This window comes from Fundulus heteroclitus, chromosome 3 (assembly GCF_011125445.2).
Source record: "Fundulus heteroclitus isolate FHET01 chromosome 3, MU-UCD_Fhet_4.1, whole genome shotgun sequence".
In the NCBI taxonomy this organism is placed as follows: Eukaryota; Metazoa; Chordata; class Actinopteri; order Cyprinodontiformes; family Fundulidae; genus Fundulus; species Fundulus heteroclitus.
In genome coordinates this window covers 23,770,733-23,797,515 of record NC_046363.1, presented here as the reverse complement: position 1 = coordinate 23,797,515, position 26,783 = coordinate 23,770,733, and the positions used below count along the sequence as shown (strand labels likewise).

At 44.6% G+C, this 26,783-nt stretch overlaps 1 protein-coding gene across 3 annotated transcripts; it reads right to left on the bottom strand.

Moving 5' to 3' along the window:
* Positions 1–1,136: 1,136 nt before the first annotated feature.
* On the bottom strand, positions 1,137–25,939 carry nr4a3 (nuclear receptor subfamily 4, group A, member 3). Of its 3 annotated transcripts, none has more exons than XM_012849302.3 (8): positions 25,702–25,939; positions 24,855–25,025; positions 19,386–20,221; positions 12,685–12,814; positions 11,176–11,339; positions 10,873–11,072; positions 5,544–5,722; positions 1,137–1,821 (listed from the first exon to the last, which is right to left on the bottom strand). In XM_012849302.3, the coding sequence occupies exons 1-8, from the start codon at positions 25,790–25,792 to the stop codon at positions 1,550–1,552; spliced, it is 2,043 nt and encodes a 680-aa protein (XP_012704756.2). In that variant the 5' UTR covers positions 25,793–25,939; the 3' UTR covers positions 1,137–1,549. The 3 variants fall into 3 exon arrangements, with proteins under 3 accessions (XP_012704756.2, XP_012704757.2, XP_021164505.2); XM_012849303.3 differs by lacking the exon at positions 25,702–25,939 and adding an exon at positions 24,177–24,258 and having other exon boundaries at positions 24,855–25,023; XM_021308830.2 differs by lacking the exons at positions 24,855–25,025; positions 25,702–25,939 and adding an exon at positions 22,424–22,640.
* Between the last annotated feature and the right edge of the window lie 844 nt (positions 25,940–26,783).

The window sequence follows — 26,783 nt, the reverse complement described above, 5'->3', positions numbered from 1 at the left end:
AACTCAAACCAAAGAAGTACATTGAAAAAAACAAAACATTAATTCTTTTTCTTTTTCATTTCTCTTCCTTTTTTAAAAAAAGAAAAAGGAAAATGCACAAGTTGTACCACAATATTTGAAAAAGCTAAAAACACTTCAAAATATTAGTTTTTTTTATATATATATATATTTATAGAATATTTATATATCTATGATTTGCTTCGTTCATTTTAAAACTGCTGCCGTGAGGGTGTGAGTGGGCGGGCGGTGGAGGCCTGGGGAGATCCCCGCGCAGCGAGCACGGCTAGAGCTGTTGTTGTTGTTTTTTTTTTGAAATGCGATGGCAGCTCTCGGCAGCTTGCACCACGATCCTGACCTGACTCCTGTGCAGCCTCCACGACAGAAATGTAAAGAAGTTGCTTTTAAAAAAAGAGCACGAACGTGGAATGTTTACCCCTCCTCACCCCCTCCATACCCCCCCCCCCCCCCAACTCTTTTCTCCTCCTCCCTCCTGGGTCTGCCGATCGCCCCGCGGCCCGAGCGGCCAGGGCGTGTGTCTGAGCTTGTAGCCCGTCCTTGTAAGTGCTTTAAAAGCCAATCTGTGACCATGTGCGCTCCTCCACAACTCTACCCCAACTTGTGATTTCAAAATGAGATAATGATAAAAAAAAAAAAAAAAAAAACGACAAAGAAGAATGAGTTCAAGTCTGGGTGACTCAGTCATGGATCGTTTAGTGCACAGTTTCTCCTCCGCTGCTTTAAAAAAGCCACATGGAGACAGCGCAGGACAAAGTCTTTGTATTAAAATAATTTAGAGTTTGAAATTAGACCTTCCCTCCTCGGCGTCTTCCTTTTGTGGTGAAATTGCACTTTGTAATTAAGAGCCCGCCTCGTCAGCCCCTTCCAAGTGTTCATGAAATAGTTTTACGTGTTTCTGCCCTTTCTTGTCTGACCTCTGACATTTCTCTACTTTAGTATGAAAACACCCCCCTTCCTCTTATCAACAGGAGCTAGCTCGAGTCTCGCTGTGACATCAAGCGCTCGGCAAACTGCCTGTCCCCACTGAGACCTGACCTTTTCTCAAAAAGAAGAAGTCCTCGGACAGAATGAGCAAGGCCGAAACACAGACCAAAACAGTAGTCATAAACCGTTCTCTCTTTTTTCTTTTTTTTTTTTTTCTTGTTTTTTTTTTTTTTTTTGCAAAAGTGAGCTGCCACCCAGATGGAGAAAGGACAGGAACAAGTCATTCTGCTGTCCAACTCAGCTTCATCATCATCCTCCCCCACAAGAGAAGGAGCGGAGGATCAAATAAAAGGTTGCAAAGCGTTTTTTTTTGAGTTATTGTCTTCTTTTTACAGGTGAAAAGCGTTTTTTTTTTTTTTCGTTGTCGGTTGTCCGTTTGGTAGACCCCAACTGAGCGAGATGCATTCGATTTGCTCTCTCAGCTCTGCATCGGTCAGGGGGAGAGTCTCTCTCTCTCTCTCTCTCCTCCTTTGGGGAGGTGGGGGGGTTAAAAGGCCTGAACAGGACGTTTGACGTGGGGTTCTCTCTGCGCAGTCCGCCCGAGTCATCAGTAGGGCAGGGTGTCCAGGAATCTGTCGATCGACGGCGGCGGCGGCACGAGGTCCTCCAGCTTCAGGTAGAAGATCCGCTGCATGCCCTGGGTCCTCTGCGAGCGGAGCTCCGCCCTCAAACCCAGCACACGGCTCAGAGGGGGCGTGGCCTTGGTGGAGGAGGAGGAGGAGGAGGAAGGGCCGCAGCCCAGGTGGTCTCTGAGGCAGCAGATGACCTTATTCTGCAGCTCCTCCACACGCTTTGAGTCCTTCAGACCTGGGACTTGATCTGCAAAGAGAAGACGGGAGGCGTTAGGGGGCGTGGCTTACAGCGTCTTGCCAAAAGTATTCAACCCCCTAAACTTTTTTTCTTCCACATTTTGTCATTCTCTTTGGATTTTATGTGATAGACCCACACCAAGGGGTGCGTACTTGTGAAGATACAGTCGGTAGTTGTGATGCATGTGAGACTTTTTACAAATAATAATTATTCTGCACACTAAAACGAGACAAGCGTGATACAGAGAGGAAGCTTCGTCTCATTTATAGAAATATTGCAGCTGTCCTGGGTCAGTTTTAAAGACATTTTTCTGTGATGTGTGAGCGTGTCAATGCCAACTTTGACAGAAGAGAAAAAAAGTCACGGTGCTTGGCAAAAGTATTCATTCCCCTTCAACACTTTTGTCCTGACAGAACCACAAATGTCCGCCGGTCTCGTCTTATGCCGCTTAACTGCAGGATTGCCTTGTCTGTCGAACCGTCCATCTTCCCATCAAATCTTACTCGCTTCTCGTATCCCCACATTATGATGCTGCCCCTGCCTTGCTTTAATTTTGACCTACTAATGTGATGTAGGTCTAAATGTTGAACTTTGATCTCATCTCCCACGTGTTTGCTGTGTCCTCAATGGAGCTTCGAACCAACTGCGAACTTTAAACAGGACGTTCTTTCCGCAGCTTCTTCCTTCCACTCTTGCATAAAGGCCAAATTTGTTGAGTCTCTCAACAGAGCTGCGGGGATCTGCAGCTCCTCCAGAGGTACCATGGTTCACTGCAAAATCCTCTCCATGCCTGGTATGTCAGTTTTTATAACCTAAAACCGAACCTAGCGCTAAAGCTCTCTAATAAGCGTCAGAGGTTTTTATTTAAGGATCTCAGAGTGAATGGGGCTGAATACATGTGCAAGCCACACTTTTCAGATTTTCATTCTTGAATAATGGCTGAAAGACGTAGATCATTTTCATTTCTCCTCATAATTACGCACGACTAAACTACCAATTGAAATATATTGAGGTTTTTTGGCTGAAATGTGACAAAAATGTGTTCAGAGTTCAAACGATACAAAAAAAAAAAAAACGGTGTCAAATGGCAAAAATATAATCAGCGGGAAAACAAAAACCTATGCACATATACATACATCAGAGCTCATTCAGGTAAAATAACATTAGCCTCATCTTGTTTTATATTGAATTGCACCTCATTAGCCCGTATGGCTCATGTTCTTAACAGCCTTACGCTGTCTCATTCGCTGCAGATCAATACGCTGCCTAACCTAATAAGCCTCCTGCACATACAAACACACACACACACACGCACACAAACGCACATACTCACGCTCATGTAATAGAAATATAGCCCAAACATGGAAATACACCCATGCTGTGTATTTGCCGCTCATAAATACTTTAAATGAACGCACGCAGATGCTCAAATAGGCCCCGCAGTTTGGAGAATTTAAGACACAACAGTGCCCAACAATTAGCTGATTATTTGGCCTTGTGAGCAGCCAAATTCAATTAGGAATACACACGCACACACACACACACACACACACACACACACACACACACACACACACACACACACACACACACACACACACACACACACACACACACACACACACACACAAACAGGCCGCAGACTGCTGCCCATAGCAACTCCAGTGGCACTCGTATCAGACTTAATGTGACACTAACTCATTCTGCAGAGAACAGGGTGTCCAGCCCCCCACTCCCCAAAACACACACACACACACACACACACACACACACACACACACACACACACACACACCCACACACACACACACACACACACACACGCACGCTGATGTGTGCGTGTGGTGCTGCAGGGAGGCTGCCTCTGAGACCAGTCTCACTTTGAGGTATCCATTATTGGAAGTGTATTTATTGTTTGTTTATGTGACTCTTTTGTTTGCTGCAGAGTTACTCCGGCCCTCCTTCCACTGCGCCTTTCAGACCTCTTTGCACTCTTTCCCTTTCTTTCTTTTGCTTCTCTGCTTTCCTCCCCTTCCCTCTCTACAACTCCCCCCCAATTCCTTGTTTCTCTATGTGCGGCAGTTCCTGGGGAGAAATCGATGAGGGCCCTTTCTGCACAGGCCACTCCGAAGCGGTCGATGGCCCGGTGGCCCCGGTGGCTCTGCCGCGGCCGCGCGCTGTGTGCTTTACCGAGGTGGCGGAGTGCCACTGCGAACGCCGCGGACGCCGTTCCAGAGCCATGCCCCACGGTGGGCTGGTCGATCAGGAACAGAGTTAAGTGCTCCCCCAGAGAGAGTGAGAAGGAGAGAGAGGGGGGGGGGATAGGGTTGTAAGGCTGAGGTGGAGGGGGCGGGGTGATTTCACCCTGCTGCACATTAATGTCTCACTCCACAACCGAGCTTTAAAGAATGAAACCCTCGACACGTAATTTTTGGCGCAATCTCTGTCGTCTGAGGTCCGCATTTCTAATGCATTTTACGGACGACGCGATCGCCGCACCTTGCCGAGATTCGTCCATGGATAGAGTGTCAGTTCTTCCCTGATTAGAGGAGCCAGGTGTGTGGCAGAGGCAGCAGGTGCTTCTGGGTATCGGGTTCTTGTTTCAGGCAGAGTTGCGTGAGAAGACGCCCTCACATGTGTGTCTCTGAGCGTTTGTTTGTGTCACGTCAGCGGATGTATTCACCTGATAGGTGACTTTAAAAAAAAAATACCCACAACCGAAGCTTCTAACAAAGTGGAAAAAAAAAGAAAAAGAAAAAAAGATAAGCACGCATTTGCGTGGTGGATATAGAATGTGTTAATCCCCTTTTTAAATGTCAGGTTTTTGATAAATCATATCAAAACATAACTTATAGCGCATGTTCAATGCGACATACATTCAGCGCAGTCTAAGTGACAACCACAAATCTGCTGGATGGGCGCACATTTTAAAAGGTGTACTAATCTGGTTTAAGAGATTTTACGTCATTGAAGAGCCTGGTCACTAAATTTCAGGATTCAGGTTTCCTTTTTTTGGGAGATCTACCAACATCTGACTTTCAACTTGCTAATATTACTTTCAGAAAGTCCTTCAGACCAATCAGATTTGGCTAAACCTACAGGTTTTCCGTCAAGCCTGGGCCAATCCAAAGCATTAGTTTTGTCTTGGATGTGTGTTTGAACTTGCTGTGGTGTAAAAAAAAAAAAAGAAAGAAAAGAAATCCCTCTTCATCTGCAGATTACTTGCAACGCCTGTAGGTTTTGGGATCAAAACTGACTGTAATTTAGAGCTGGTCATAATTTAATTCATGGGGAGGAAAAAATTCAGATGTAAAGAAAAGTAAACCCAGGAGCATGACGTTGCCACCCCCATGCTTGACGGCAGGAAACAGGCTCTTCTGGTGATGCGCAGGTCTGTTTGTGTGCCAGATTGTTGAATTGTGACACAGACGTTTATGTTTGGTTTTATCAAACCTATCGATGTTGTCTCAAAAAATAGAGCAGATTTTGTAACCCTACTCTTGAGTCCAAACATTTTGGAAATATAGACATACATTTTTTAATTTGTCATAGATTTATATCCAGCAGACATGTTTTTCTGTTAGGATATGTACAGGATGTGAATCACATTTAACGTTCAAATGATTTATCAAGGTCCCACTTGTCACATCCCAAAAACATAGACATTGCAGCAGGAGATCTGAAATAGTTTTCCCTTCCCGCAGATGATTCTGGGTGATTCTTTCGGTTACCTGTGAGCAGAACCAGGGCAGACAGACAGGCGAAGGCAGAAGCATCAAGGTTGAGGCTCTGAAGGTGGGTGGAGAAATCCCGGATGGAGTCCAGCCACTCTCCGAACCCGCGAAGGCACTGGAACCTGTGCAGCACCAAGCCGTTGCAGAACACCAGCTTGTCCTCCGACAGCATGGATCTGAGAAGCAGAGGGAAATAACGCCTGTCATTTCTTCAGTTAAACAAATATAAAAAAAAAAAAAAAAAATGCTGCAGTTTCCTCCTGATGCGTTCAGTCACACAGAGAAGGAAACAATTAAACCAGCAAGCTAGAAACAAGACAGACATAAAACAGGTATTCAGCTGATTAGGCTGATCTTTTTTTTTTTTTTAAATTACAGCATTTAAATCCATTCTTGCATTTCCTTGTTGCAGGGTAAGGTGAAGGGTGGGGGGGGGGGGTGCTCTATGTGTGTGTGTGCTCGTGTGCAGATAGGTAAACTGTTGCAGCTTTAATGTCCCCAGGCAGTGGAGTGCAGTGGAAACACAAAGCTTTAATGAGGAAATGAAAAGGCCTCTCGGATGCATTTAACCATCACTTACTCACAGCACACAACATCCCGCTTTTATTTTTTTTTTACTATATAGCAGAGCAGGGAAACGGGTGGTGGGGGGTGCAAACAATGAATGACGCATAGGACAGATGGGAGGATGCGGGAGAACAAAAAGGAGAGAGAGAGAGGAAAACACATAATTGTGCAAATAGAAAGAAAAAATGGGGGATTAGGGAAAAGACCTGGAAGCCACTAATTACAGCCTACGCAAACATTGGTTTAGCAGTTATGAGACTAAGGAGCCGCAGCGTTTGTGTCTAATTATCCTCACCACAGTTGAAAAGATTTAGCCCCTCAAAGTTTTAGCCCAACGCACACACGAAAGATGTTTTCTCACTTTGCAAGCTTTGCAAATCGCATACTTACAGATTCACGAAGCAACAAGGAACAAATCACGTTTTGTTTTTCGCCAAACCGTCGCTTATTCATCTTAGCATGCATTTCGCGGGAAAACGACACGTAAAGCTTAAATCCTTCAAAACGTGCATGCGATTTTTTTTTTTTTCTTCAAGAAAGCTGCAAGTTATTAAGGAACCAAATAAAGGCAGGCATTAAGAGATGAAACTCGGGGAGCACAGAGCTTGTTTTTGACCTTCTCCCTTCACACCATCTGCTCTAGATGAAAGTTCTCAACAGGAAACCTAGAGAGGAACCTTTGAAAAGCGTTTCACAGCTTTCATTCCTCCCGCAGCTTTGGCGGTTTCCTTAAACACAAAGTGTTCAGAGAGACTTAAACGCGCATTCTTTGCTTTTTATCACGTAAGGGTCATAGGTAGGCACTGGCGAGTCAGTGGCGTCAAGTTGAGCAGAGGTTTTTAAAAAGTTACAGTTTCAAACCCCCAGTTTTTTAAATTAAACCCCAGAAAAAGATGCCAGAGCGAGCGCATCAAGTGGCTCACTTCGCCCGTTTGCCAAGTTGTTGCTGCACACTGCTGGTCAGCTGACAGAAAGTTGGCAGCTGAAACTCTCCCCGCTTAAAAGTTGGGCAAATTTGGCTGAATTTGCAGCTTACCTCAATCTGACAGAGAAACAAACTAATTAACCTTTGATTGTTAAAAAAAAATGTCATGCTACTCCGTGAGGAGCAGAGCTGCGAAACGGTTAGAGCTTCACAATCGGCATCGAGACTTTCACTGTCCTTTATGTCCACACCTGACCTAGGTCTTGGCGCTGTGGAAATCATGGCAGTGGATATAGAAAGAGATTATCTGCAGCCATAAAAAGTACAATATTCTGCACAATTAGCGTCCTGAAACTACATTTAGTTGGTTATTATTCTATATTTATGCTTAAAGTCTATAAATAAAAAAAATCTGTTATAAATGGGCTTATTATTTGTGTAATGATCAATGTGTCACACAATTTTAGCGGCAGTAGGAATGGCTTTTTCGTGGCTGCAGAATAAAGAAAACAAAAAAAAATAAAATAAAAAAAAATAAAACTTGTTGTAATCAGACAAGCGAGTAACAAACGGAACCGAGCTGGGAATAATTGAAACAAAAATCATGCCGGCTTTTCTTCGCCGACAACATCTGATCCGTGGCGATTGAGCTGATGCCCCTCAGCTAAAACGCTGGGTTTCATTTCACCGCCCTGCTTGGCCTCTTTCTGGTAGTAGCACATGACCGGCACCGCACTGATGGGCTCGCAGACAAGCAGCCGGGCAGATGCACACTCATACGCAGCTGGATGTCTGCCACACATTCCACTCCCCCCCCCCCCGACGACGACGCCGTCACCATGGTTATCCGCCAATAACCACGGAAACTGTGCGGTGACGGAGGGGATCACAGCGATGTGGATCCCCACAAGAGCGAAGCAAATTTGCTCTGCGGCACGCTGAACACACACACGCACACACACACACACACGCACAAACGCACACACATGCACGCACATTCAGGGTTCAGAAACCCGCTTGTGAGTGGAGGGCTGCAGTGCAGGAAAGCGTCTTGGTTCAGCTCGGGGTCAAGGGAAGGCTGAAGCGATGGGATCTGAGAATTGCACGGAAAGTAAGACAAGGCCAAATTTGTGTGTGGTTTCCTCCATGCCGTGGGAGTTAGGTTAATGGGAACATGAGAAGCGCTTGCATGTGTGTGTGTGTGTGTGTGTGTGTTTGTTTGTGCGCGTCTGTGTCCGCCCTTTTAGCGTGACTCAGAGTCACCCCTCCTGCTGGGACTGTGATGCCACCACCCATCCTCTACCCACCCTGCACCTGGACCTCCACTGGGAGGAGAGAAACTTCGACATCGTCAGAGAGTCTGAGTAAGCGCGCCTGTGTTGCCTGACTGTGTTGGTCTTCTGCCCTAGACGACAGCTCAGACAAAAGGACGAGCTTGTAGCGCCACCTCCCCTCCTCTCCCCCTCCTGCCCATAAATTTAACCAGCAGCATGCCTTACAGGAGCAGACCGGTAACCCGGGATAAATCTGAGGTAGAGACGGGCCAAGCTAGCAGTATTTGCACCAGGTATCTCCCACCATGGTTCTCTCTCTCTCTCTCACCCCCCGTTTTGTTCCACATTACAAGCCCAACCTTGTTGTATTTTGAAGGGATTTCACGTCATTTCTTCACTTCTGTTTCCTTGTAGAACCGCCTTTCGCTGCGATCACAGCTGCTAATTTGTTTTGGGTATGTCTCCGAAAGCATCCAGAAGCAAACTTTAGCTGATCCTTCTTCACATAATAGCTAAGGCAGAGTCCAATTGCATGTAAAGCCAATGTGAACATTAATTTCCAAGCCTCTTACTTTGACTAGGCCACTCTAACGCATTACTCCAAACCATTTTTTTTGTAGTTCTGGCTTTATGTTTAGGGTCCTTTTCCTGTCTGAAGGTGAACCTGCATCACAGTTTCACGTTTTTTTTCAGCGTCTAACAGGTGTTCTTCCTAGATTAATCTTTATTGAGCTCCATTCATCTTCCCATCCACTCCAGCTTCCCTGTCCCTGCTGCAAAAAATGCATCCCTTCACCGTGATGCTGCCGTCACTGGTTTTTGTTTTGGTATTGTTTTAATGGTGGATGGTGTGTCTGGAGCAGAGGTGGGTAGTAATTAGTTACATTTACTCAGTAAATGAGTAACTTAAAAGAAACTTTTTCCAGGAGTAGTTTTATTTACTTTTGACTTTTACTTGAGCAATATTAATATGAAGTACCGCTACTCTTCCTGGAGTAAAGTTTCTGGCAACCCTACCCACTTCACTGAATGGAAACCAACACATTTGAACCAAACAATGCACCAGAAACACAGACTGTAATGGTTCATGCCAAAGTGAGACTCCAGGTTTGTAAACAGCCCTCATTGCTCTAATGTTATTTTCTATCAATAGGATCACGTGAAGATCCAGTAAACAGCAAACGTTGTCACTTGAAGTACTTCACCCTGTTCTAACATCTATACATGACCTACTTGGTATTGGTTTCATAAATTGTATGTAAAACAAATGAAAATGAAAATGAAAAGCTTTGCACTTTTGAAAGGTGTTTTTTCTGCTTGAATTTGTTATTTTGTAACCATGTTAGTTCTTTGTATCTTTGTAATTTACTATTTAAAATACCAGTAACTGCACATCTCTTTACATTTCGGTCCATCCATCCATCCATCCATCCATCCATCCATCCATCCATCCATCCATCCATCCATCCATTTTCCGACACGCTCATCCCTATTGGAGTTGCGAGGGGTGCTGGTGCCCATCTCCAGCTGTCAATGGGTGAGAGGCGGACATTTTAATCCATCTAATTAAATTACATTATTTTAAATATGACATCAGATACGTACAGTGATTAAGTAGCCTTTTTACTCTTACTTTAGTAAAATCTCGGTCTACTCTACCCAGCTCTGGCCTAAAACCTAAATTTTGGTGTCCCCTATCCAGAGCACCTTCCTTCTTCCATGTGTTTTCTGTGTAGCCTACACGGCTTGTGGTGAACTTTATATACCATTACAGCGATCACTTCTTTTCTTCTTCTTGCCAATTTTTAACAAAGGCAAGCTTCGTGGAGCCCAACAGCTACGGGCATCCCGTCTCCACCTCCTCCAGAGTTACCGTGAGCCTCCTTGCTCGGTAAGGGGTGTCGACACAAGGAACACTTACTTTTCAGATTTTCATTTGTAAAACTTCCCGTCCTTCCAACGCCCAATCATGCAGTTTTTTGGTTATAACGTTAGAAATGCGACAAAAGTTCCAGCGGTGTGAGCGGTTTTACAAACCGCTGTATAACTGGGCTCTTCTTCTTCTTCTTTCAGTCAGCTGATCTCGACACGTATTTCCTTCCATAACAACTCTCTTCAGCCTCTCAGCTGACCAGCGTTTAGATGGAATCAATGCCGTCAGTTCACAGAGTTTGCAGAGTTTTGAACAGGCGCGTGCGCACACACACACACACACACACACACACACACACACACACACACACACACGCACACACACAGGGCCCCCTGTGCGTCAGATATCAGACGAGCGGAGCGGAACTCTGTGGGCGTAGCTGCTGTCATAGCTAAAGACTCCATTCATAATTCGCTTCATATGGTGATTACTCAGCTGCACTCCTCCCACTCTGGAGATACACCAACACAGCAGCGCACCAGCTTTGCCTGCTGCACACGTACACACTGTAATCCGATGCCGCCAGGCTACAGGATCCACGGACTTATCCAACGTGTGATGTAAGATTTCGTAAAAAAAACCAACAAACAAACAAACACATCTTCCACACATCTGAGTCTTTCTTACCTGTATGCAAGTCGCAGGACAAACAGCTCCAAGAAGGCCGAATCTATGAGCAGGTTCTGATCGTCGCGCTGGAGCTCGGTGAAGCCCGGCAGCCGCTCGGCCCAGCACCTGGTGGTCTCCATCGAGATGGTGAGCAGCCTGTAGAAGAGCTGGATGTGCTCTGCGTCTGAGGTGGAGGACGGAGGGTCGGCGGCGCTGAACTGCGCGGACGCACAGAGGAAGCAGGGGGAGTTATAAAAAACAAGACTCTTCACAAATCGGACCGAAGTTTTCTAAATGACGTGAAAGACGGTGGGTGGGCACCTGGCTGTAGTCAAGGTCTCGCGGTGTGCAGTGGGAGTAAGCCCTGAGCAGAGCAGAGAGCAGGCTGAGAGGGGGAGACGGGGGAGACGCCTCTGTCTGCAGGGGGCTCTTTGGTTTGGAAGGCAGGCGGCCTCGGCGCCCCTTCAAGCTGTCGGTGCGGACCACTGTGGAGCAGAGAAAGACGAGAAGCGATTGAGATTCTTTTTTTTTTTTCTCCTCTAACTTGGTGACCGGATCCTCTCCAGGAGCTGTCCAGCGTTAGCACCTTTCCCCACACACAAGGCCAGCAGGTGGCAGTGGAGCTGCTCTACAGGCACACCTACTACTGTGGCAGAGGAATATGTGCTCTGTGGATGTATGCACCTTAATGTGCTGTGCTTTGTGTGTGTGTGTGTGTGTGTGTGTGTGTGTGTGTGTGTGTGTGTGTGTGTGTGTGTGTGTGTGTGTGTGGGTGGGGGTATTACAGGGCGGGTGTGCCAGGTGAGAAACTTCAGCAGAAGGACAGTATGAGTGTCACACTGATTCTTTACATGAGAAAAAAAAAACAAAAAACAAAAAAACAGTGAGAACGTGTGAGTTTGGTCAGCCATATGACTCTTTAGGCCGCTGTGGTTTATTATTTATGGTATATTTCTGTCCACAGCATGAATGTGGGGGAAACGCATACAGTACACTCTAACTGTAGTTATAACTATTGAGCCTTTGCACATTTTCTCACTATATAACCACAATCTTTGACATATTGTATTGAGTTTTTATGCAATGGGATCAATTTAAAGTATCATAGAAGTGCGGATAGACTCCTCCTGTTTATCATTGTTTTCTTGTTATTAATTAGGTTATAAAACAATATGCCAACAATATCTGGGTGAGCTACATGCTCACAACGACCATTACTCCACAAATCTAGGCTTTATGGAAGAGTTGGGAGGAGGAAAACCAAGAGGAAAAACAATTTGCTTGTTGCCGCTTATCAAATATGTCAAACTGAGAATATGTGGCAAGACAAAAAAACATAAATAACTGATGTTCACAGATTTTGACGTCCAATTTACTTGAGCTCGAGCTGCTTTGTGAGACGGATTGGGGAAATAAGTTTGACTCCTGATGCCTGTTCAAGTTCTCAGTTATCCGGGTCACTTCAACAGCGAACAGGCTTGAATCGGAGACAACTGAAAGTCCGATTTGATCTTCAACTCCTGATGTTGAAAGCTGATAGAGACAAATCTCAAAAGACTTGCAGCTGCGGCTACAAAGCATTGATTCAGGAGGAGGGAATATAAATGCATGCCACACTTTTCAGCTTTTAAATTGGAACAAAATTCAAAACCACATATCCTTTTGCTTTGACTTAATAATCATGCACTACTCTGTTCTGGTGTACCACATCAAATCCCAGTGAAACACACTTTATTGCGTTGTTAATGTATAACAGACTGGGAAAAAAAAAAAAGGTTATGAATGGTTTTAAAATGTGGATGCTGCTGTCAGGGTGTTTCAGTTCCTTACCTTCCTTTACCATGCCCACGCTTAGGCACTTCTGAAAGCGGCAGTACTGGCAGCGGTTGCGTCTCCTCTTGTCCACAGGACAGTTCTTGCTGGCCAGGCACACGTACTTGGCGTTTTTCTGCACGGTGCGCTGGAATTAACAATGAAAAAAAAAAACAAGACATACCGACGATCAGCCTCCAAACACAATCAACGCCTAATATTTGATTTGTTTAATTCAATTTTTCCTCCCCTATCAAGGAGCGGGAAGCAGAAGCTTGCAGGTCAGATTTTAATTACGCACTGAAAGGCGACGGTGACATCGGTATAATTAGATAAAATTAATTTTCCAGCAAGCCTCGCCTGCAGCAGGAACAATTTTATTAGAGCCGGAGCTGACAATGGGGGCCGGAGCGTCGTGGCGGACAGATCCGGGTCCCGCGAGATGAGGATGGAAGGGTGCGCGGAGGGAAGGGGGGGGGGGGGTCTGTGAGATCAGATTGTCAGTGGAGGCTCGTGGGTCAGCTCGTGGCACCTTTATGGAGCCATGCGCTTCTGTCAGTGGGCCCCGTGGGTGCTGTTTTCTCCTCTGCTGCGTGGCCCGTGCTGTTATTACTGACCTTATTAAAATGAGATCCGAAAAGAGCCACATGGGAAGGCCGAATGAACCCAGGGTTTGTATGAATCATAGGCAATTTCTATCTGAGAGGATAGGGCTGCCTCCGCATCACACATGTGCCAGTCTCAGAACAGGTGGCAGCTTTTGATATTATCAACATGGCTCCCCACCCAGGGCGCACTGACTTCATGGGGAGGCGTTTGGCTTCCAACAAGTTTTCTAAGGCTTATATTTAAGCACTGCAGGGTTGGAGAGTTAAATGGTTCTGCTGAACTAAATAGCATTTCTTACTGTGTGTCAAGACAGAAAATCTGTGACTATTTTTAGGTCAAAATCTAAGACTGGTCAAACTTGAACAAGACAGTGATTCTTTTAAACTTGAAACTGTGAGATTGAGATTTACTTTTTTGTTGTTGTTGTAAAAACCAGCTTTTTTTTCCTGCTTTTTTTGACATCTCGAAAACCATTGACTTAAACAAGTGGTTTGGTTTGAGAAACCTACACAGTAAAGTGATAAGCAAGCAGCACGCAATAACATTAATGAATGTGACCATGATGATTTGCAGCAAATAAACAGAAAGTTCAGGTAAACGTTGTTTATGTGAAAATCTATACAATAAATTTAATATTTACAAAACAACAATGTAGTTTTATGGTGCCATGAAAAAACAAAACAAGTCAAAGCCATTTTATGGTGCTTTAAACAGCAAACATGGGTTCAAGCAGCTCGTTGTGATACTGAGGATAAGAAGTGAACATGAAATCGTGTGAAAGAATGATGGAGATGGGGCGGGAACTAAAGCCTTTACCGACTTATTTGGATTTTTACAGAGCAGAGTGACAATTTGAAACACTTTTATTTAAAGTGCTCAGTAATTATTTGTTGGCGCGAACAAACCACAAAGCAACATGAGATTGTTAACTTTCAGTGAAACCTTCAGGGGGGATCTTTACAGTAGACTTTGACAGCATGGGATTAAATCTCATTAAATCTCTTTTGAGAGTTTTTTTTCTCCTTTCTTCTTCTTCTTGCCTAAGGTGCAAACATGATAGAGGAAAGAAGTCCCATTGACAAAAAAAAAATAAAGGGCAGGATCACACCAGCCCCAACACTCATCAACATGCCTGCCTATCATGGCCACTCCTCATTTCTGCTAAGAGCTTAACTATCTTCTTCATTTTGATGTTAAACGCACACATGTGTTTAGCACGGGCATCAAACAATTACCACTCAAAACATCCCCTGTGGTAATTCCTGCCTTCGCCGTGATCGCACAGGCGCTCGTTAAGTGTAAATGCTTTTATTCGCAGACTGTTTACATTTTACACGTCGTCAAGCTGTGACTCCAGAACGAGCCGTAAATTAAACTAACGGAACACACGGAAAGTGCCGCGGCCTCCCATTCTTCTCCAAACGCCTCGAGAATGCATCAAAACAAATCAATCCAATTAGGAGACCCTCGCGCCACACATGCCCGCGCCCCCAGACAGACCAATCACGCACCAATTACCCCGTGCGCTGCGCGCGGCTGCGGGGCCGGCGCGTCGGACGGGGCGCCGGGACCGGATGAGAGTCGTCGCCATGGCACCTTCGCCTCGCCTCAGCGGCCGCTGACCCGCGCGCGCCGCGGATAAGTCACTTATGGCCATTAACGGAGCTTGTAGGGGAAAGCAGCATCCGCTTAGTCGGAATAGGAAGAGCGTCCGGGGTGACGCAGGCAGCCTCTGCATGTCAGCACGGGTCTCCACCTTTAACAGGTCTGCTGCAAGGGCAGCGCAAGCAGTGGCGCCCCCAAAGGGGGGCCAGAGGAGCCAATAGGTTTTGGTCAGACAGTCTCATATGCATAATATTACTATTGCATATATTTTATTATTCTAAATATTCGGGCATTCTCTCCTTGGGTGAGGTGTTTCAAGGTGTAAAAACACCAGAGAACAGCTCACTCGATTTGTTTACATGTTCAGCCTTCCAGCTGCCATTACCTACTTTGTTATTATTTTTGCACTTCTGTTAAAAGGGAGTTGGTCCCAGGATTATGTGGAGATTTTGGTATGTATCCCTGCTGTGGATTGGAGGTCACATAAAGAACTTAAAGAAACAAACACAGGCTGAGTAAAGTTTCACCTCTTAGCAATAAAGGTGCTGGTATCTCTGACCCCCCCAGGGTTTAATTTATAAGACTGCTGCTTCCAAGAAAGTCCAGAGTTTTCAATGATCAATTAATGTCTCAGTGAACTAACCTGTCCTTATTACCTGCTGTGTTTTTTGCAGGGACTTTACTTTTCCCTCCCAGCATATTTGAGGCTGCAAAGCCTGGAACATGTAAATTCTTGTATCCTGTATCCCACGCAAGAGTGATTTAAGCAGCAGGTTAGTGGTCACCAGGCCAAGAGCCCCTAAATTATTTATTTTTTTAGATTATCAGGATTATCAGATTTTTTTCTGTTGTTTGTTGCCAAGTTTATGAAGAATGAAAACTTTAAAAATGTGTTCCATAGTTTTCAACATAGCAGGTAAAAAGAAAAATAACATATTCAGTATAAATTAAATTATTCAAATGTAAATTTATGAGAAATTTCAAAATATATTTAGTGGAAATTTTGAAAACTGACAAGTGCACTACCTGTAAACATTCTATCTAAAATCTTGGTTCAGTAGCAATGTTAGATGGGTGATATTAAATGCTACTGTGTTAGTTTCATATTTCCTCTTGCGTGAGTCACAATTCATGCACACCACCAACTCTACTTAGTGCGTGTAGACGTGCAGTAGTACACAAGAAAAGAAATAAAATCCTAATTTTAGAGAATATGACCTGATCCAAATCCAATTTATTTACAGCTTCAGTCCTTGGGAATATCTTATCCAGATGTTGTATTTATTTAATAAATGTCCTCTGCAGTAAATGTTAAACTGTCAATTTCTGTAATTACAGGTTTGCTCACTTCAATGCAGTGTGGATCTGTACAGGCAGGGTGGATCTGTGGGGGCTGGATGGTGAGGGTCTTATCCGGACTCACAAATCCATTTCTGCTCAGGGCCCAATTTAATCCAGGGCCGGCACTACCTTTATCGTTTTCCATTTGTGTTTGCCTGAGCAAAATCAGGTTGCAATGTACACATTAGATCAAATTTCATCTTCCCTGAGAGTCATTGCCATGTTCAACTCCAATTTCATCTAAAAAAACTGAGTTCCAGCGAATTCACAGACTGAAGCTTCATAGCCCTAACACCTCTCGGGGAAATAGGCCCGTTTCAAGCTGAAAAGGGTTCAGGTGAGAAAGCAACCTCTAAAATGAGCACAGATGCCGTAAAAGGCACACTGTGGGTGTTGTGGGGCCTCGATAGAGGCAAGCAGAGGCAGATTCTTGACATGTAGCATATTTGGTTTAAATTAAAGCCCTTTAGGGACTTTTTTTTGCCCCTCTCAACTCAAATCCCCATCAATGTCTTTGTATACCAACATAACAGTGGTTGAAAACTACAAAATGCGAGGTCTGTTCTTACACAACTGTAACCTATTTCTGTGCATGTTGACCGTCCTGTATTTCTCATTTGTGCATTTAAAAATACACTTTCCCCACCAGCTCGTTTTGCAAAACTACTTTGTCACATTCTGCCACATAACTAGACTGTGACTAACGCGCTATCCCAAAGATGGAACGTACAATTTGCGTGCAGCAAGCTCAGCTGATGGGTAAAGTAACAACGATGTGCATTAAAAAAAAAAACACATCATTCTAACAAAATGCATTATAAAAAAAGCTGAGATGGACTCAAATTTTGAAAATTCATACTCAATAGATTCACTTCATTACAAAAAAAAAAAAAAAAAACGTGAATGGCACACATAATTTACCCGAAAATAATAGAACAAGGGGTAGAAAATGTTCAAATCTGAAATTAATTCATGAGGAAATGTGCTTCGAATTGCATTAATAAACTGGCAATAATTTACAGCTAGCCTGGTCTGGGGTTTAATGTGTAATAACTACTCAGAGATAATTAAATATAATCAGGGAGGTATTTCAGGGCACAATAAAACCATCAGGATAATGGAGGTAATGTGCATGAAAATATGTAATTATATATATATAAATAATATACATATGCATGTATATGAAGACAGGCAGGTGGTTTGGTTTACTTGTGCTACATCCTGGAGTCACGTTGAAGAAAAAAAATCAAACATGTATGTCTTTTTTCACGTGGGGTTGCATGCATGTGTTGTTTCTGCATGTTTGCATCTGCATGTGTGTGTGTAGAGGAAGCACAGCGAGCTTCCACAGGCTCTGTGGCTGCTGAGCTCTGCAACAAGCACACACACATACACACACACATACACACACACACCCTGCAGCCTGCTGCCATCAGACACGGTTTTCATTAATTACTAAATAAAAACAAATTGTGAACCTAATTGAAAAGAAAGATAATTCATTTCCACCTACCAGAGGCATTATTCAATTACCTCTGCACCCTCTGTCTTGCTGTCAATTTGTTTTCGCTCCTGTAGAAAGCCCTAACTAACCGAGCTGGGATTTTTTTTTTTTTTTTTTTTTTTAAATGCATGCATAGTATATAAATTAAAACAAACAATAATTCCAGGAAATTGCTTCACCTGAATTTCATGGGTTTTAACTTGGATTTTATGTGCCGTGCCTCTTCGTTTCAGAATGCTTCTTGCTCGCGTCAGAATTTTTTTTTGCATTTTTATGACTTGTGTGCGTTGGACTTAAAGCCGACTCTTGTGTCAGCACGTGTGCGGTGCTATGGGTTTTTGGGCAGCCGGTTCGAAAAAGGCGCACGGCTGAATCATCTGACGAGACCCAATTTCAAACTGACTCATATTGGCCGCGGTATATTTAGTCAGTGAAATGTAGTCAATTGCTGCCTGCAATACCAACGAGCAGAAAGGAAACTTTGATTTGAAGGAGTCCTTCTTCCACTGCGCACTCACCGCGCTGCGTCGCAAGACAGAGAATAAGGACTGTTATAGTCCTGTGTTCTCAAAGAGAAGACCAGCCAACACACACTCATGGGTATATACAGACACTTTGCCCACTTGGTTGCTGGGAGAGATGACCCCCCGTGGGTGTGCTGAGCTTTCACTATGACTGTAAGGATGATTTAGAGAGCGGAGAGAATGGTGCAAGAGTGGGAGCAAAGCGAGCGCAAGAAAATAGTTTCAAGAGAAACGCCTCAGCTTAATGTAAGTTCGGAGGATGCGATTGGGGGGGGGGGGTGCATTTGGTTGGATTGGGTCAAAGGAGTTGGAAACAGGAGAGGGAAAAGCAAAAGGGCAATTTGAAATTGAAGTGTAATGGGTTTATCATTTTTCCATGATTTCATTCCTATGTTTTTAAGTCATCTTTATGAGACGCCAGAAAAATGCAGGAGTGACAAATAATCTACCACAGCACTGCCTCTATCCCACCTGTTGCACCGCACTGCCCGTCAGCTGGCTGCAAGACAGCCACTGCGCTTTTGCCTTCCTAAAAGAATGATAAACTCGGCTCTGATAAAAGGGGCCAGTTAAGATCCACAAGAAAAAGCTCCACCCATCACTCATACTGAGGTGACTTAAAATAAACAACTGACGAGCTAAGAGTGGCATGTCTGCAGGCTCTACCTGACCAAAACAGCCAGACTACTTAACCACTTAATGTCAGCTTGTTGTTTAGGCCTGTGTGTAAACATGGCAATCCATTTTTCAACTTTATTACTTTATTTAAAAGTGTTAAGTGGTCTGACTTCATCGTTCATGAAACTGTAAAAGTAGCTGCTCCGAAACGAGGAAATATTCGTGAGCTATAAACGGCTCTCAGACCAGAGGATATTAACTTGTTGCTTTAGACTCAAGTGCATTCTCAACACATCTTTATCGTAACCTTTTAAGTGACCTTTATTGCACTTAGTTGTTTTGTTCTATTTACTTATCTTAGCATGACTGTGAAAACCTGACACTGACGCTGGTGCAGGGTAATTGTAGGTTTCGTACTTAAGGTTATGGTACCGTCACAATCTCATATCCATTACATATTGTTTGGCACTGCTGACTTCTAAAAGCTTTATCCAAAAAAAGATTTGTTGATGTTTTACCTTGAAGAAGCCCTTGCAGCCCTCGCAGGTGCGTACGCCGTAGTGCTGGCATGCTGCGTTGTCCCCACACACCGCGCAGGTCCCCTCTCCCTGTGGCCCTCGGGGGGGAGGTGAGGGCAGGCTGTCCCCTAGCAGGGGTCCACAAGGTCCCAGAGCCAAGGAGCGGAAGGCGAGGCTGCTGCCCCCCGCCCCGCGGTGCAGCTGGTACATGGGCTGCTCCAGGTGCTGGCCATGAGGGTGAGATACTGATGAAGAGGAGGACGAGGAAGAGGACGAGGTGCGAACCAGTCCCCCTGCGAGGCCCTCGTAGCCACCCACGCTACCCCCGCTGTGAGGTGGGGAGTGCTGGTAAAAGTGCGAAAAGCGCGGGGACTTCAGGGGCCCCGTCTCGAGGCCCGAGCCCATGGAGTGAGCGTGGGACTGAGGGGCCAAGGAGTGTTCGTCCCACATGAAGGAGGTGCCGGGCTGCTGCGTCATGGACGGGGTGGTGGGAGTGGACGGAGGGGACTGCTTAAAGTACATGGTGGCGGAGGACATGGCCTCCAGAGGCGGGGCAGTCGGGTAGCTCTCCTCCTCCTTTTTGATGGCGGGCCTGTGCGGGGGCATCTGGTAGAGGCAGGAGGACTTGGGCTCGTAGCTGCCCTCCACGAAGACGTTGAAGCTCGGGAGGGACGTGGTGGCGGCGGCGGAGATCTCGCCCCCGCCCAGGTCCAGCTTGGTGTAGTCCGGGGTCATGAGGTCGGAGCCGTAGCTGTCACCCTGGTAGCTGAAGGACTGGCCGGAGTAAGCGGAGCCTGGAGGGGCCGGCCCGTACTGAGCCTGCACACAGGGCATGTCTGTTGGGGGGGGGGAGAGCACACAGATGGTTCAGACCTGCATGGTACACCACAGTCACAGGAGTATCGTTCAAGAAGCATATTAGGGTGTTAGTGGAGTACAGTAGAAGTCAACGATTGTTAAATGGATATGCAACATGTGGGCGGGGCTTTAAAACAGATGCTATAATAAATCGAAGGGGAAAAGCAGACTATATTAGAGACTCGTGCACATCAGCCTACAAATCAAACAGTGACTATACAAACTTCTGCTGAGCTCTATTGGAACAGGCAGTTTTGATCTGGTCGCACCTTTTTCCCTCGCACAGCAACAAAACGAGAAACTCTTCAGGCTCTGCCACGCAGCGCCAGTCACTTGGTGTCATGCTTCGGCACCTCTCTCTCACTTGTGTCGAGCAATTACCAGCAGGAACATGTGCAGCCCTAACACCAACAGCTTCACACCTAACTGATTTGGTTTGCCACGGTTAGTCAGGTAAAGAAGAAGGCAGAAGCAGCGAGATACAGATCCAGTGCAAGATATTTGTGCTTGTACAGCATGTGTGTGTGTGTGTGTGTGTGTGTCGGGGGCGGGGGGTGGGGTTAGTGCACTCTGGTTAGTCAGATGGCAAAGCAGATGAGATAACATTAAATAATAATGGAACCCTATGGTGGTGTTGGATGCTACCCACACACATACTCACGCACGTAGATACACTGATAAACACAGACAGAAACATACTCGGATTTTTTCCCTCTAACTGAGCCAGACGCCAGTCGGCATGTCTTGAGTTATCCTCTCTGATTTAATTCTGCTGCCGTCACAGAAACGGGCCACCGTCCTTTTTGGACCTGGGTCGGTCGTCCCACATTGCTTGTTACTGCCACACCACAGGCTGCCGCACAATTCTGTCGCTAGCACACATTTTGTGCTGCTCCATTTGGGGTACATGCAAATCCTTGATGTGACAAAGTATGTTGCAATTTTTATAGGTCAAAGTCATTATTCACATTCTTTTAGTTTTTGCATAAAAGTCCCCCCCCCCAAAAAAAACAAAAAACATATATCTAGGTAGTAGGTTTGATTTCAACTTAGTATTTTCACCATCAAGCCAAAGCCACATGGTAGCTAGCCTGAAAGGTTTATCAAGAGTTTACCGTGAGTCCCATTCTGTTCTCGGAAGTAAGACTTTCTGAGTTCCACGCTGAAAATACTAAAAGAGCGCCTCCTGAACTCGGATCTCCGACTGAGCTCACAGAGTTCAATGTCCAGCATGGTGGCAGCGAATAAAACGTGTAGTGAAAGTGTTAGGCGTGAACTATCAGCACTTCTAATGGTTTCTATCTCATTAAACCAGTGGGAATAAGTGCCGTAAAACCTGTACTTCTAAACATGTTCCTTTTGGTTCTGAAAGAATAAAATCGAGAGAAATGCATTGTTATATGTCTTATATAACTAAAGCTAGGTGGCAACACATTAGCGAATGCCACCGGTTTTCTGATTTGCAACGACGAGACAGTCGCAGGGTACCAGGCAGCTCCAAGTTCACCAGCCAATATGTCCGCCACACATTTAAAATGTAGCGAAAGTTTCAAGTCAAAATATTTTATTAGCCCTTGTGAATCTTTGGTTGTTCTTAAGCCAGTGACGCACATAGTTGGTGTAAAAAATGCGTTTGTTAGCGCGTTCCTTTTGTTGTTGTTGTTGTCGTGTGTCGCTAATACCAGTTAGCGCTGCAACAATTAGCAAATCCTGCTGGTTTTTCTACTTGCAGCTACAATGCGCTCAACACGCATGTGACGTCATTCCCAGATCTGAGCTCCGGCTCCATTTTTTTTTTTTTTTTTTTTTTTTGGACCTCAGACCTCACTAGAACGCACTCATCATGGGTGTGACGTCATTCCTAGATCAACACTTGGTCTTGGAACGAGGAACCTGTTCTGAGGATTTATTAAAGTCAACATTGTCAAATCGCTGTAAATTCCTTAATTCAATGCTCAGGCTGCGTAATTCACACTAATTTATCGTTTCAATTTACAACTCACATTATAGGTAGTATCGACTACTAAAATGATTGTCTCTACCAGAAAACTTTAAAAATAAACTAAAATAAAAAAATAAGATAAAACCTCATCGAGAACTACAGGAACCCCTATGGGGTTGATTCTCAGTAAGTGCCATGTCATGCAAAAGTAAAAGTAAGACAATCGACTCCGGTCTACCCCAGTCTGTGTGCGCGGTCCAATCAGTGCTGGCCGCCTGCCCAACCGGAGGCTTGTCGCGCTTGTTCCTTTGTCAACACATCGGCTGCTCCCAATTGACGCCCAGCATGCGCGCACTCTGCCGCAATCACCGCGGTTCCCCGCCCGGCCGGCCTGCCGTCACCCTTTGAACCACGTCAGAAACAGGACGTGCAGGTCCCGCATCTGTTCCGAGGTCGCTCGACAAGCTCCCATTCCAGTCCATCCAAGCGCGCTTTAAGCCCGACTCGGTTCGGAGGAATAAACCGAGTCAATTTATTTTCAGCTTTAACAGATTATTATTATTATTATTATTATTATTTTTGCCAAAGTTGAAAGTCCGGTGACTCTTCTAAAACCCGGGTTTATTCTCATCAAGAGGACACATACGTTGCCAGAAAGTATAATAAGAAACTTTAAAAGCAGTTTAAATGTGTGGTCATAAATAATCTGCATGTAAACCGATTGATTTAGACGCTCTCGCGCAATTCAAATATTCCAACATAGCTTCTGCTTTTAAGAATGACCTATAGTATCATATTTAAAAAAATCTACATTTATTTATTCTATTGTATTAGTTTGTTCATTGATTACTATTAATATTTAATCAATAAGAACTGCACTATATGTCACATGGATTTTATAATGATAAAAATCTAAATGTGTATGTTGTTACCATGAAGTTTGTAGGTCTTAACCACGAAGCGATAAGGCAAGCCTTTAAGTCAATATAACAGGCTCTATAAAAATTCTGGATATGACTCAAGCAGTATGCCAGCGTGTCCCTGACGTCATCTTTTTTTCTTCTACGCTACAAATGACCATCTCTCCAACCCACGTGGAAAAACACGCATGGAGCAATAATAAGGGCGTCATGACGCCTTTCTGTGCCAAACCAAATTAGGTTTTTTTTTTTCTACCGATCAGGCACAAGAGGAAGGGGGGGAGAAAATATACTGTGACGAGAGGAGAGTGCGGCGGTAAACTTTGTGGCTGTGTTGTGTCAGTAGGTCAAACCCCAGATGTAAGCATTAGTGTGAGCGCCTGTGTGTGTAAAACACTCCCAGCACCTGTCACGTCCCAGCACACCTTGCAGCAGCTCATTAAGCTGTCAGGAGAGTTTAAGTTTAAAGGTTTTCGAGCTGACTTTGCCTCAGGTGAGATCAGGAAGAAGCAAGAAATGTTAAAGATAAAACCTTTTCACGTGTGAGTCAGATTAGTATAGCGAATGCTTTTGAAGAGCAGTTTTTTCCCCCCTTTTTCATAAAAGCATGCGCACACGTTTTTTTTTCTACCCTACCTCTGATGTTCAGGGTGTCAACAAGTATCTGTGTGTGCTCATTGTGCTCATAACATGTACCCTCATCCTCAGGAGAACCTGTAGAACCGCTTCTGTCAAGTCTCAACCCTTAAACGCACGCCCGGCTTCGCAGGCTCAGATCCATCCCTCACACACGTAGAGGTTTTTATTACAGGTGATTTTTTTTTTATTATTATTACAGGTGATTATCATTTTTTTTTCTATAGATTACACCACCAACATTACATCACCATTCTTCTTTATAACAAGCAACCGTGTCTTTGTGCATGTGTGTGTGTGTGCGTGTGTGTGTGTGCGTGTGTGTGTGTGCGTGTGTGTGCGCGCGTGCTTCAAGCAAGAGGACAGACAACCCAAGCAGGGTCAGACAAAAAGGGGGTGCAGCGTACAGTGAGGCAAAGGGAAACAGTCTCTAACCTCGAGATGTGCATTTCAACTGGACAAACTGCAGCTGTTCCAATAACTGAGCGCGCCTGTTCATTGTCAGAATGCCATAGATCTAACAAATAAAAACATGAAGTTGCACACATCAATTAGAAAGCATTTTTTTAAACTTAATATGATGAAATTATGATACGAAAAAAATTAATGCAGAGGCCTCTTGAGCATAAAAATAAAGATTTCTTTTTTTACAGCTGTTTGAGGGGTTCAGTGTAAAGAGCTGAAATGAAAGTGCATGAGGTTCTGAAAAGAAAACTGAAACACCCCACCCAGCACCAGTCTCCATATCTGAACGACTGAGATGTCACCAACACTCAGATACGCACATGCATGCCTACAAATCACAAAACACTTGAAATCATTTTCTTGTATCGAGGACAGCCTGCACAAATGACCCAAAAAATCGTGTTTGATTAAATTCAGACATAGATCATAATGCGTGGAGAGGGCTGTCCCTGCTGAAAGCTTCAGCTCAAGGAATGGAACAGAATAGAAATGTCCTTTATTGTCCCTTTCACTGGGAAAATTCAGGTGAGAAGAAAAAGAAAGACAGAAAAAGAAAGAAAGAAAGAAAGAAAGAAAGAAAGAAAGAAAGAAAGAAAGAAAGAAAGAAAGAAAGAAAGAAAGAAAGAAAGAAAGAAGACGAGGGTCTACCTGGTGAAAGGGCTTCGCGCTGAATGGTGCTGGGTGTCCGGGGTTTAGGGGTGTCGTGGCTGCGGCCGGGACAGGGCTCCTTGTGCGGGGACGACTCGGCGGACGTGGCACAGGAGGGATCCGGTCGCCGGTGCTCCGAGCTCGGCTGGGCGCGCTCTTCCGAACCTGTGCCTGCAGGGGCACATGCGCGGGTTAGAAGATGAGAACCGGACAGAGAAAAGGTGGATCATGACACCCACCTGTGCGCAAGCGGCGATTATAAAAACCCGAACCGCAAAAAAGAACAAGGCGTTTGTTATCATTGCTGCCACAATTCACGTATGTAAAAACAAAACTCTAAGAGGAGTAGAAAAGCACACACAGAGCTCACGAAATGTCAAACAATGGAATATGCATATTACAAAAGAATTAAAAATAACTCCGTTAACTTTTAAATAGGTGATTATTTATGAAAAATCATTTTCAACAGATAAAAGTGCACCAACTCAGTTGAAGAGACGCACAGAGACATAAAAGTCCACGAAAAGGAGATGTTGGTAATAAAACAATAAATTACAACCTGAATCCATTCAAATCTCCTTGGATATCATGCATGACAAATATTTACATCCCATTACCAAACACTGATTGATTTTAAGACTAAAATCTATGCTGCAAAGTAAATATTAGGAACCACAACTAAGGTCTACCGGCTCATTTCAGAACTTGCACTTACGTGGGCGACAGGTTTCATTCTAACGCAAAAAAAAAGAAAAAAAAAGGCGCTCAACTGTTATTATAAGATAACCAGAATCTGCGCACCAAATGAACTCAACAAGAACAAGTTGTAAGACAAATATTTACACACCTATAAAAGTGAATAATTTTAAAACCAGCGCGTCCGGGCCATCGCTTCTCCTGCCTCTGATCGCGGCCGTACCAGTCCGCTCTAGGTTCATCCAGAGCGGCAGGCAGACTTAATAAACTGGATGTGCTGCCTGGGAGAGTCGGACCCGAAACCTTTCAACCAGCGGGGCTCCTCTGTGCCGTGCGCCTCCAGCTCCCTGTCAACTGCAGGAGGACGCGCAGAAGCTGGGGGATTTCAAGACCCGGAGCGCCCCCTTTCTGTCAAACATTGCCTTATATGTTTCTCCTCTCTCTCTCTCCTCTCTCTCTCTCTCTCTCTCTCTCTCTCTCTCTCTCTCTCTCTCTCTCTCTCTCTCTCTCTCTCTCTCTCTCTCTCTCTCTCCCTCTATTTACAAGCAGAGAAAATCAGTGATACGGTCAAGTTGTAAGACCACTCTTTGTATTCCAGCGTGCTTAAGTCACAACCATCGTAACCGTGATCCGGAGAATGATGTCAACAATAAATAATAACAACATTCGCGTCATTTTTTTTTTAAATCATCGCTTTTCTCCAAACTAATCCCAGCTCTTAATAAAAAATACGACCATGCGTTTATTTTGGTGCTACTATTAGTCTAGATGTCCCTTTTATGATTTGGAGAACCAGTTCCCCCTATTAAATTATACAGAAATAAACAACAACAAAAAAAGTTGTATAACCTATTTGATTAGAGCTGATTTGGAACAATTAACTCATTATTCAATCATTTAACCGGGCTTCGGAAAATACAAGTAGAAGATCATTCGTGCTAGATAGGAGCATGGCTGGAAAAAGGATAGATGTTCTTACATAACTTCTTGAGGTAAATGCGCTCTTATCTCAGCCTTTAAGGGTTTAAAAGCGCATTTCCCACCTTAAACTAAGACACTGTGTCTGTGTCTCGAACTAGTCTCCACTCGTCTGTACTCCGTCCTCGAAAAACACCCTGAAGAGGGGACCTGGCCCCAATAACGCGCTCACCCACCCGGTAACCAAGAGAACGACACAAGAGCCGCAAAACACGCGCCCCGGAGCGCCGGTATGGGCCCCGGTAGCCCCTCACA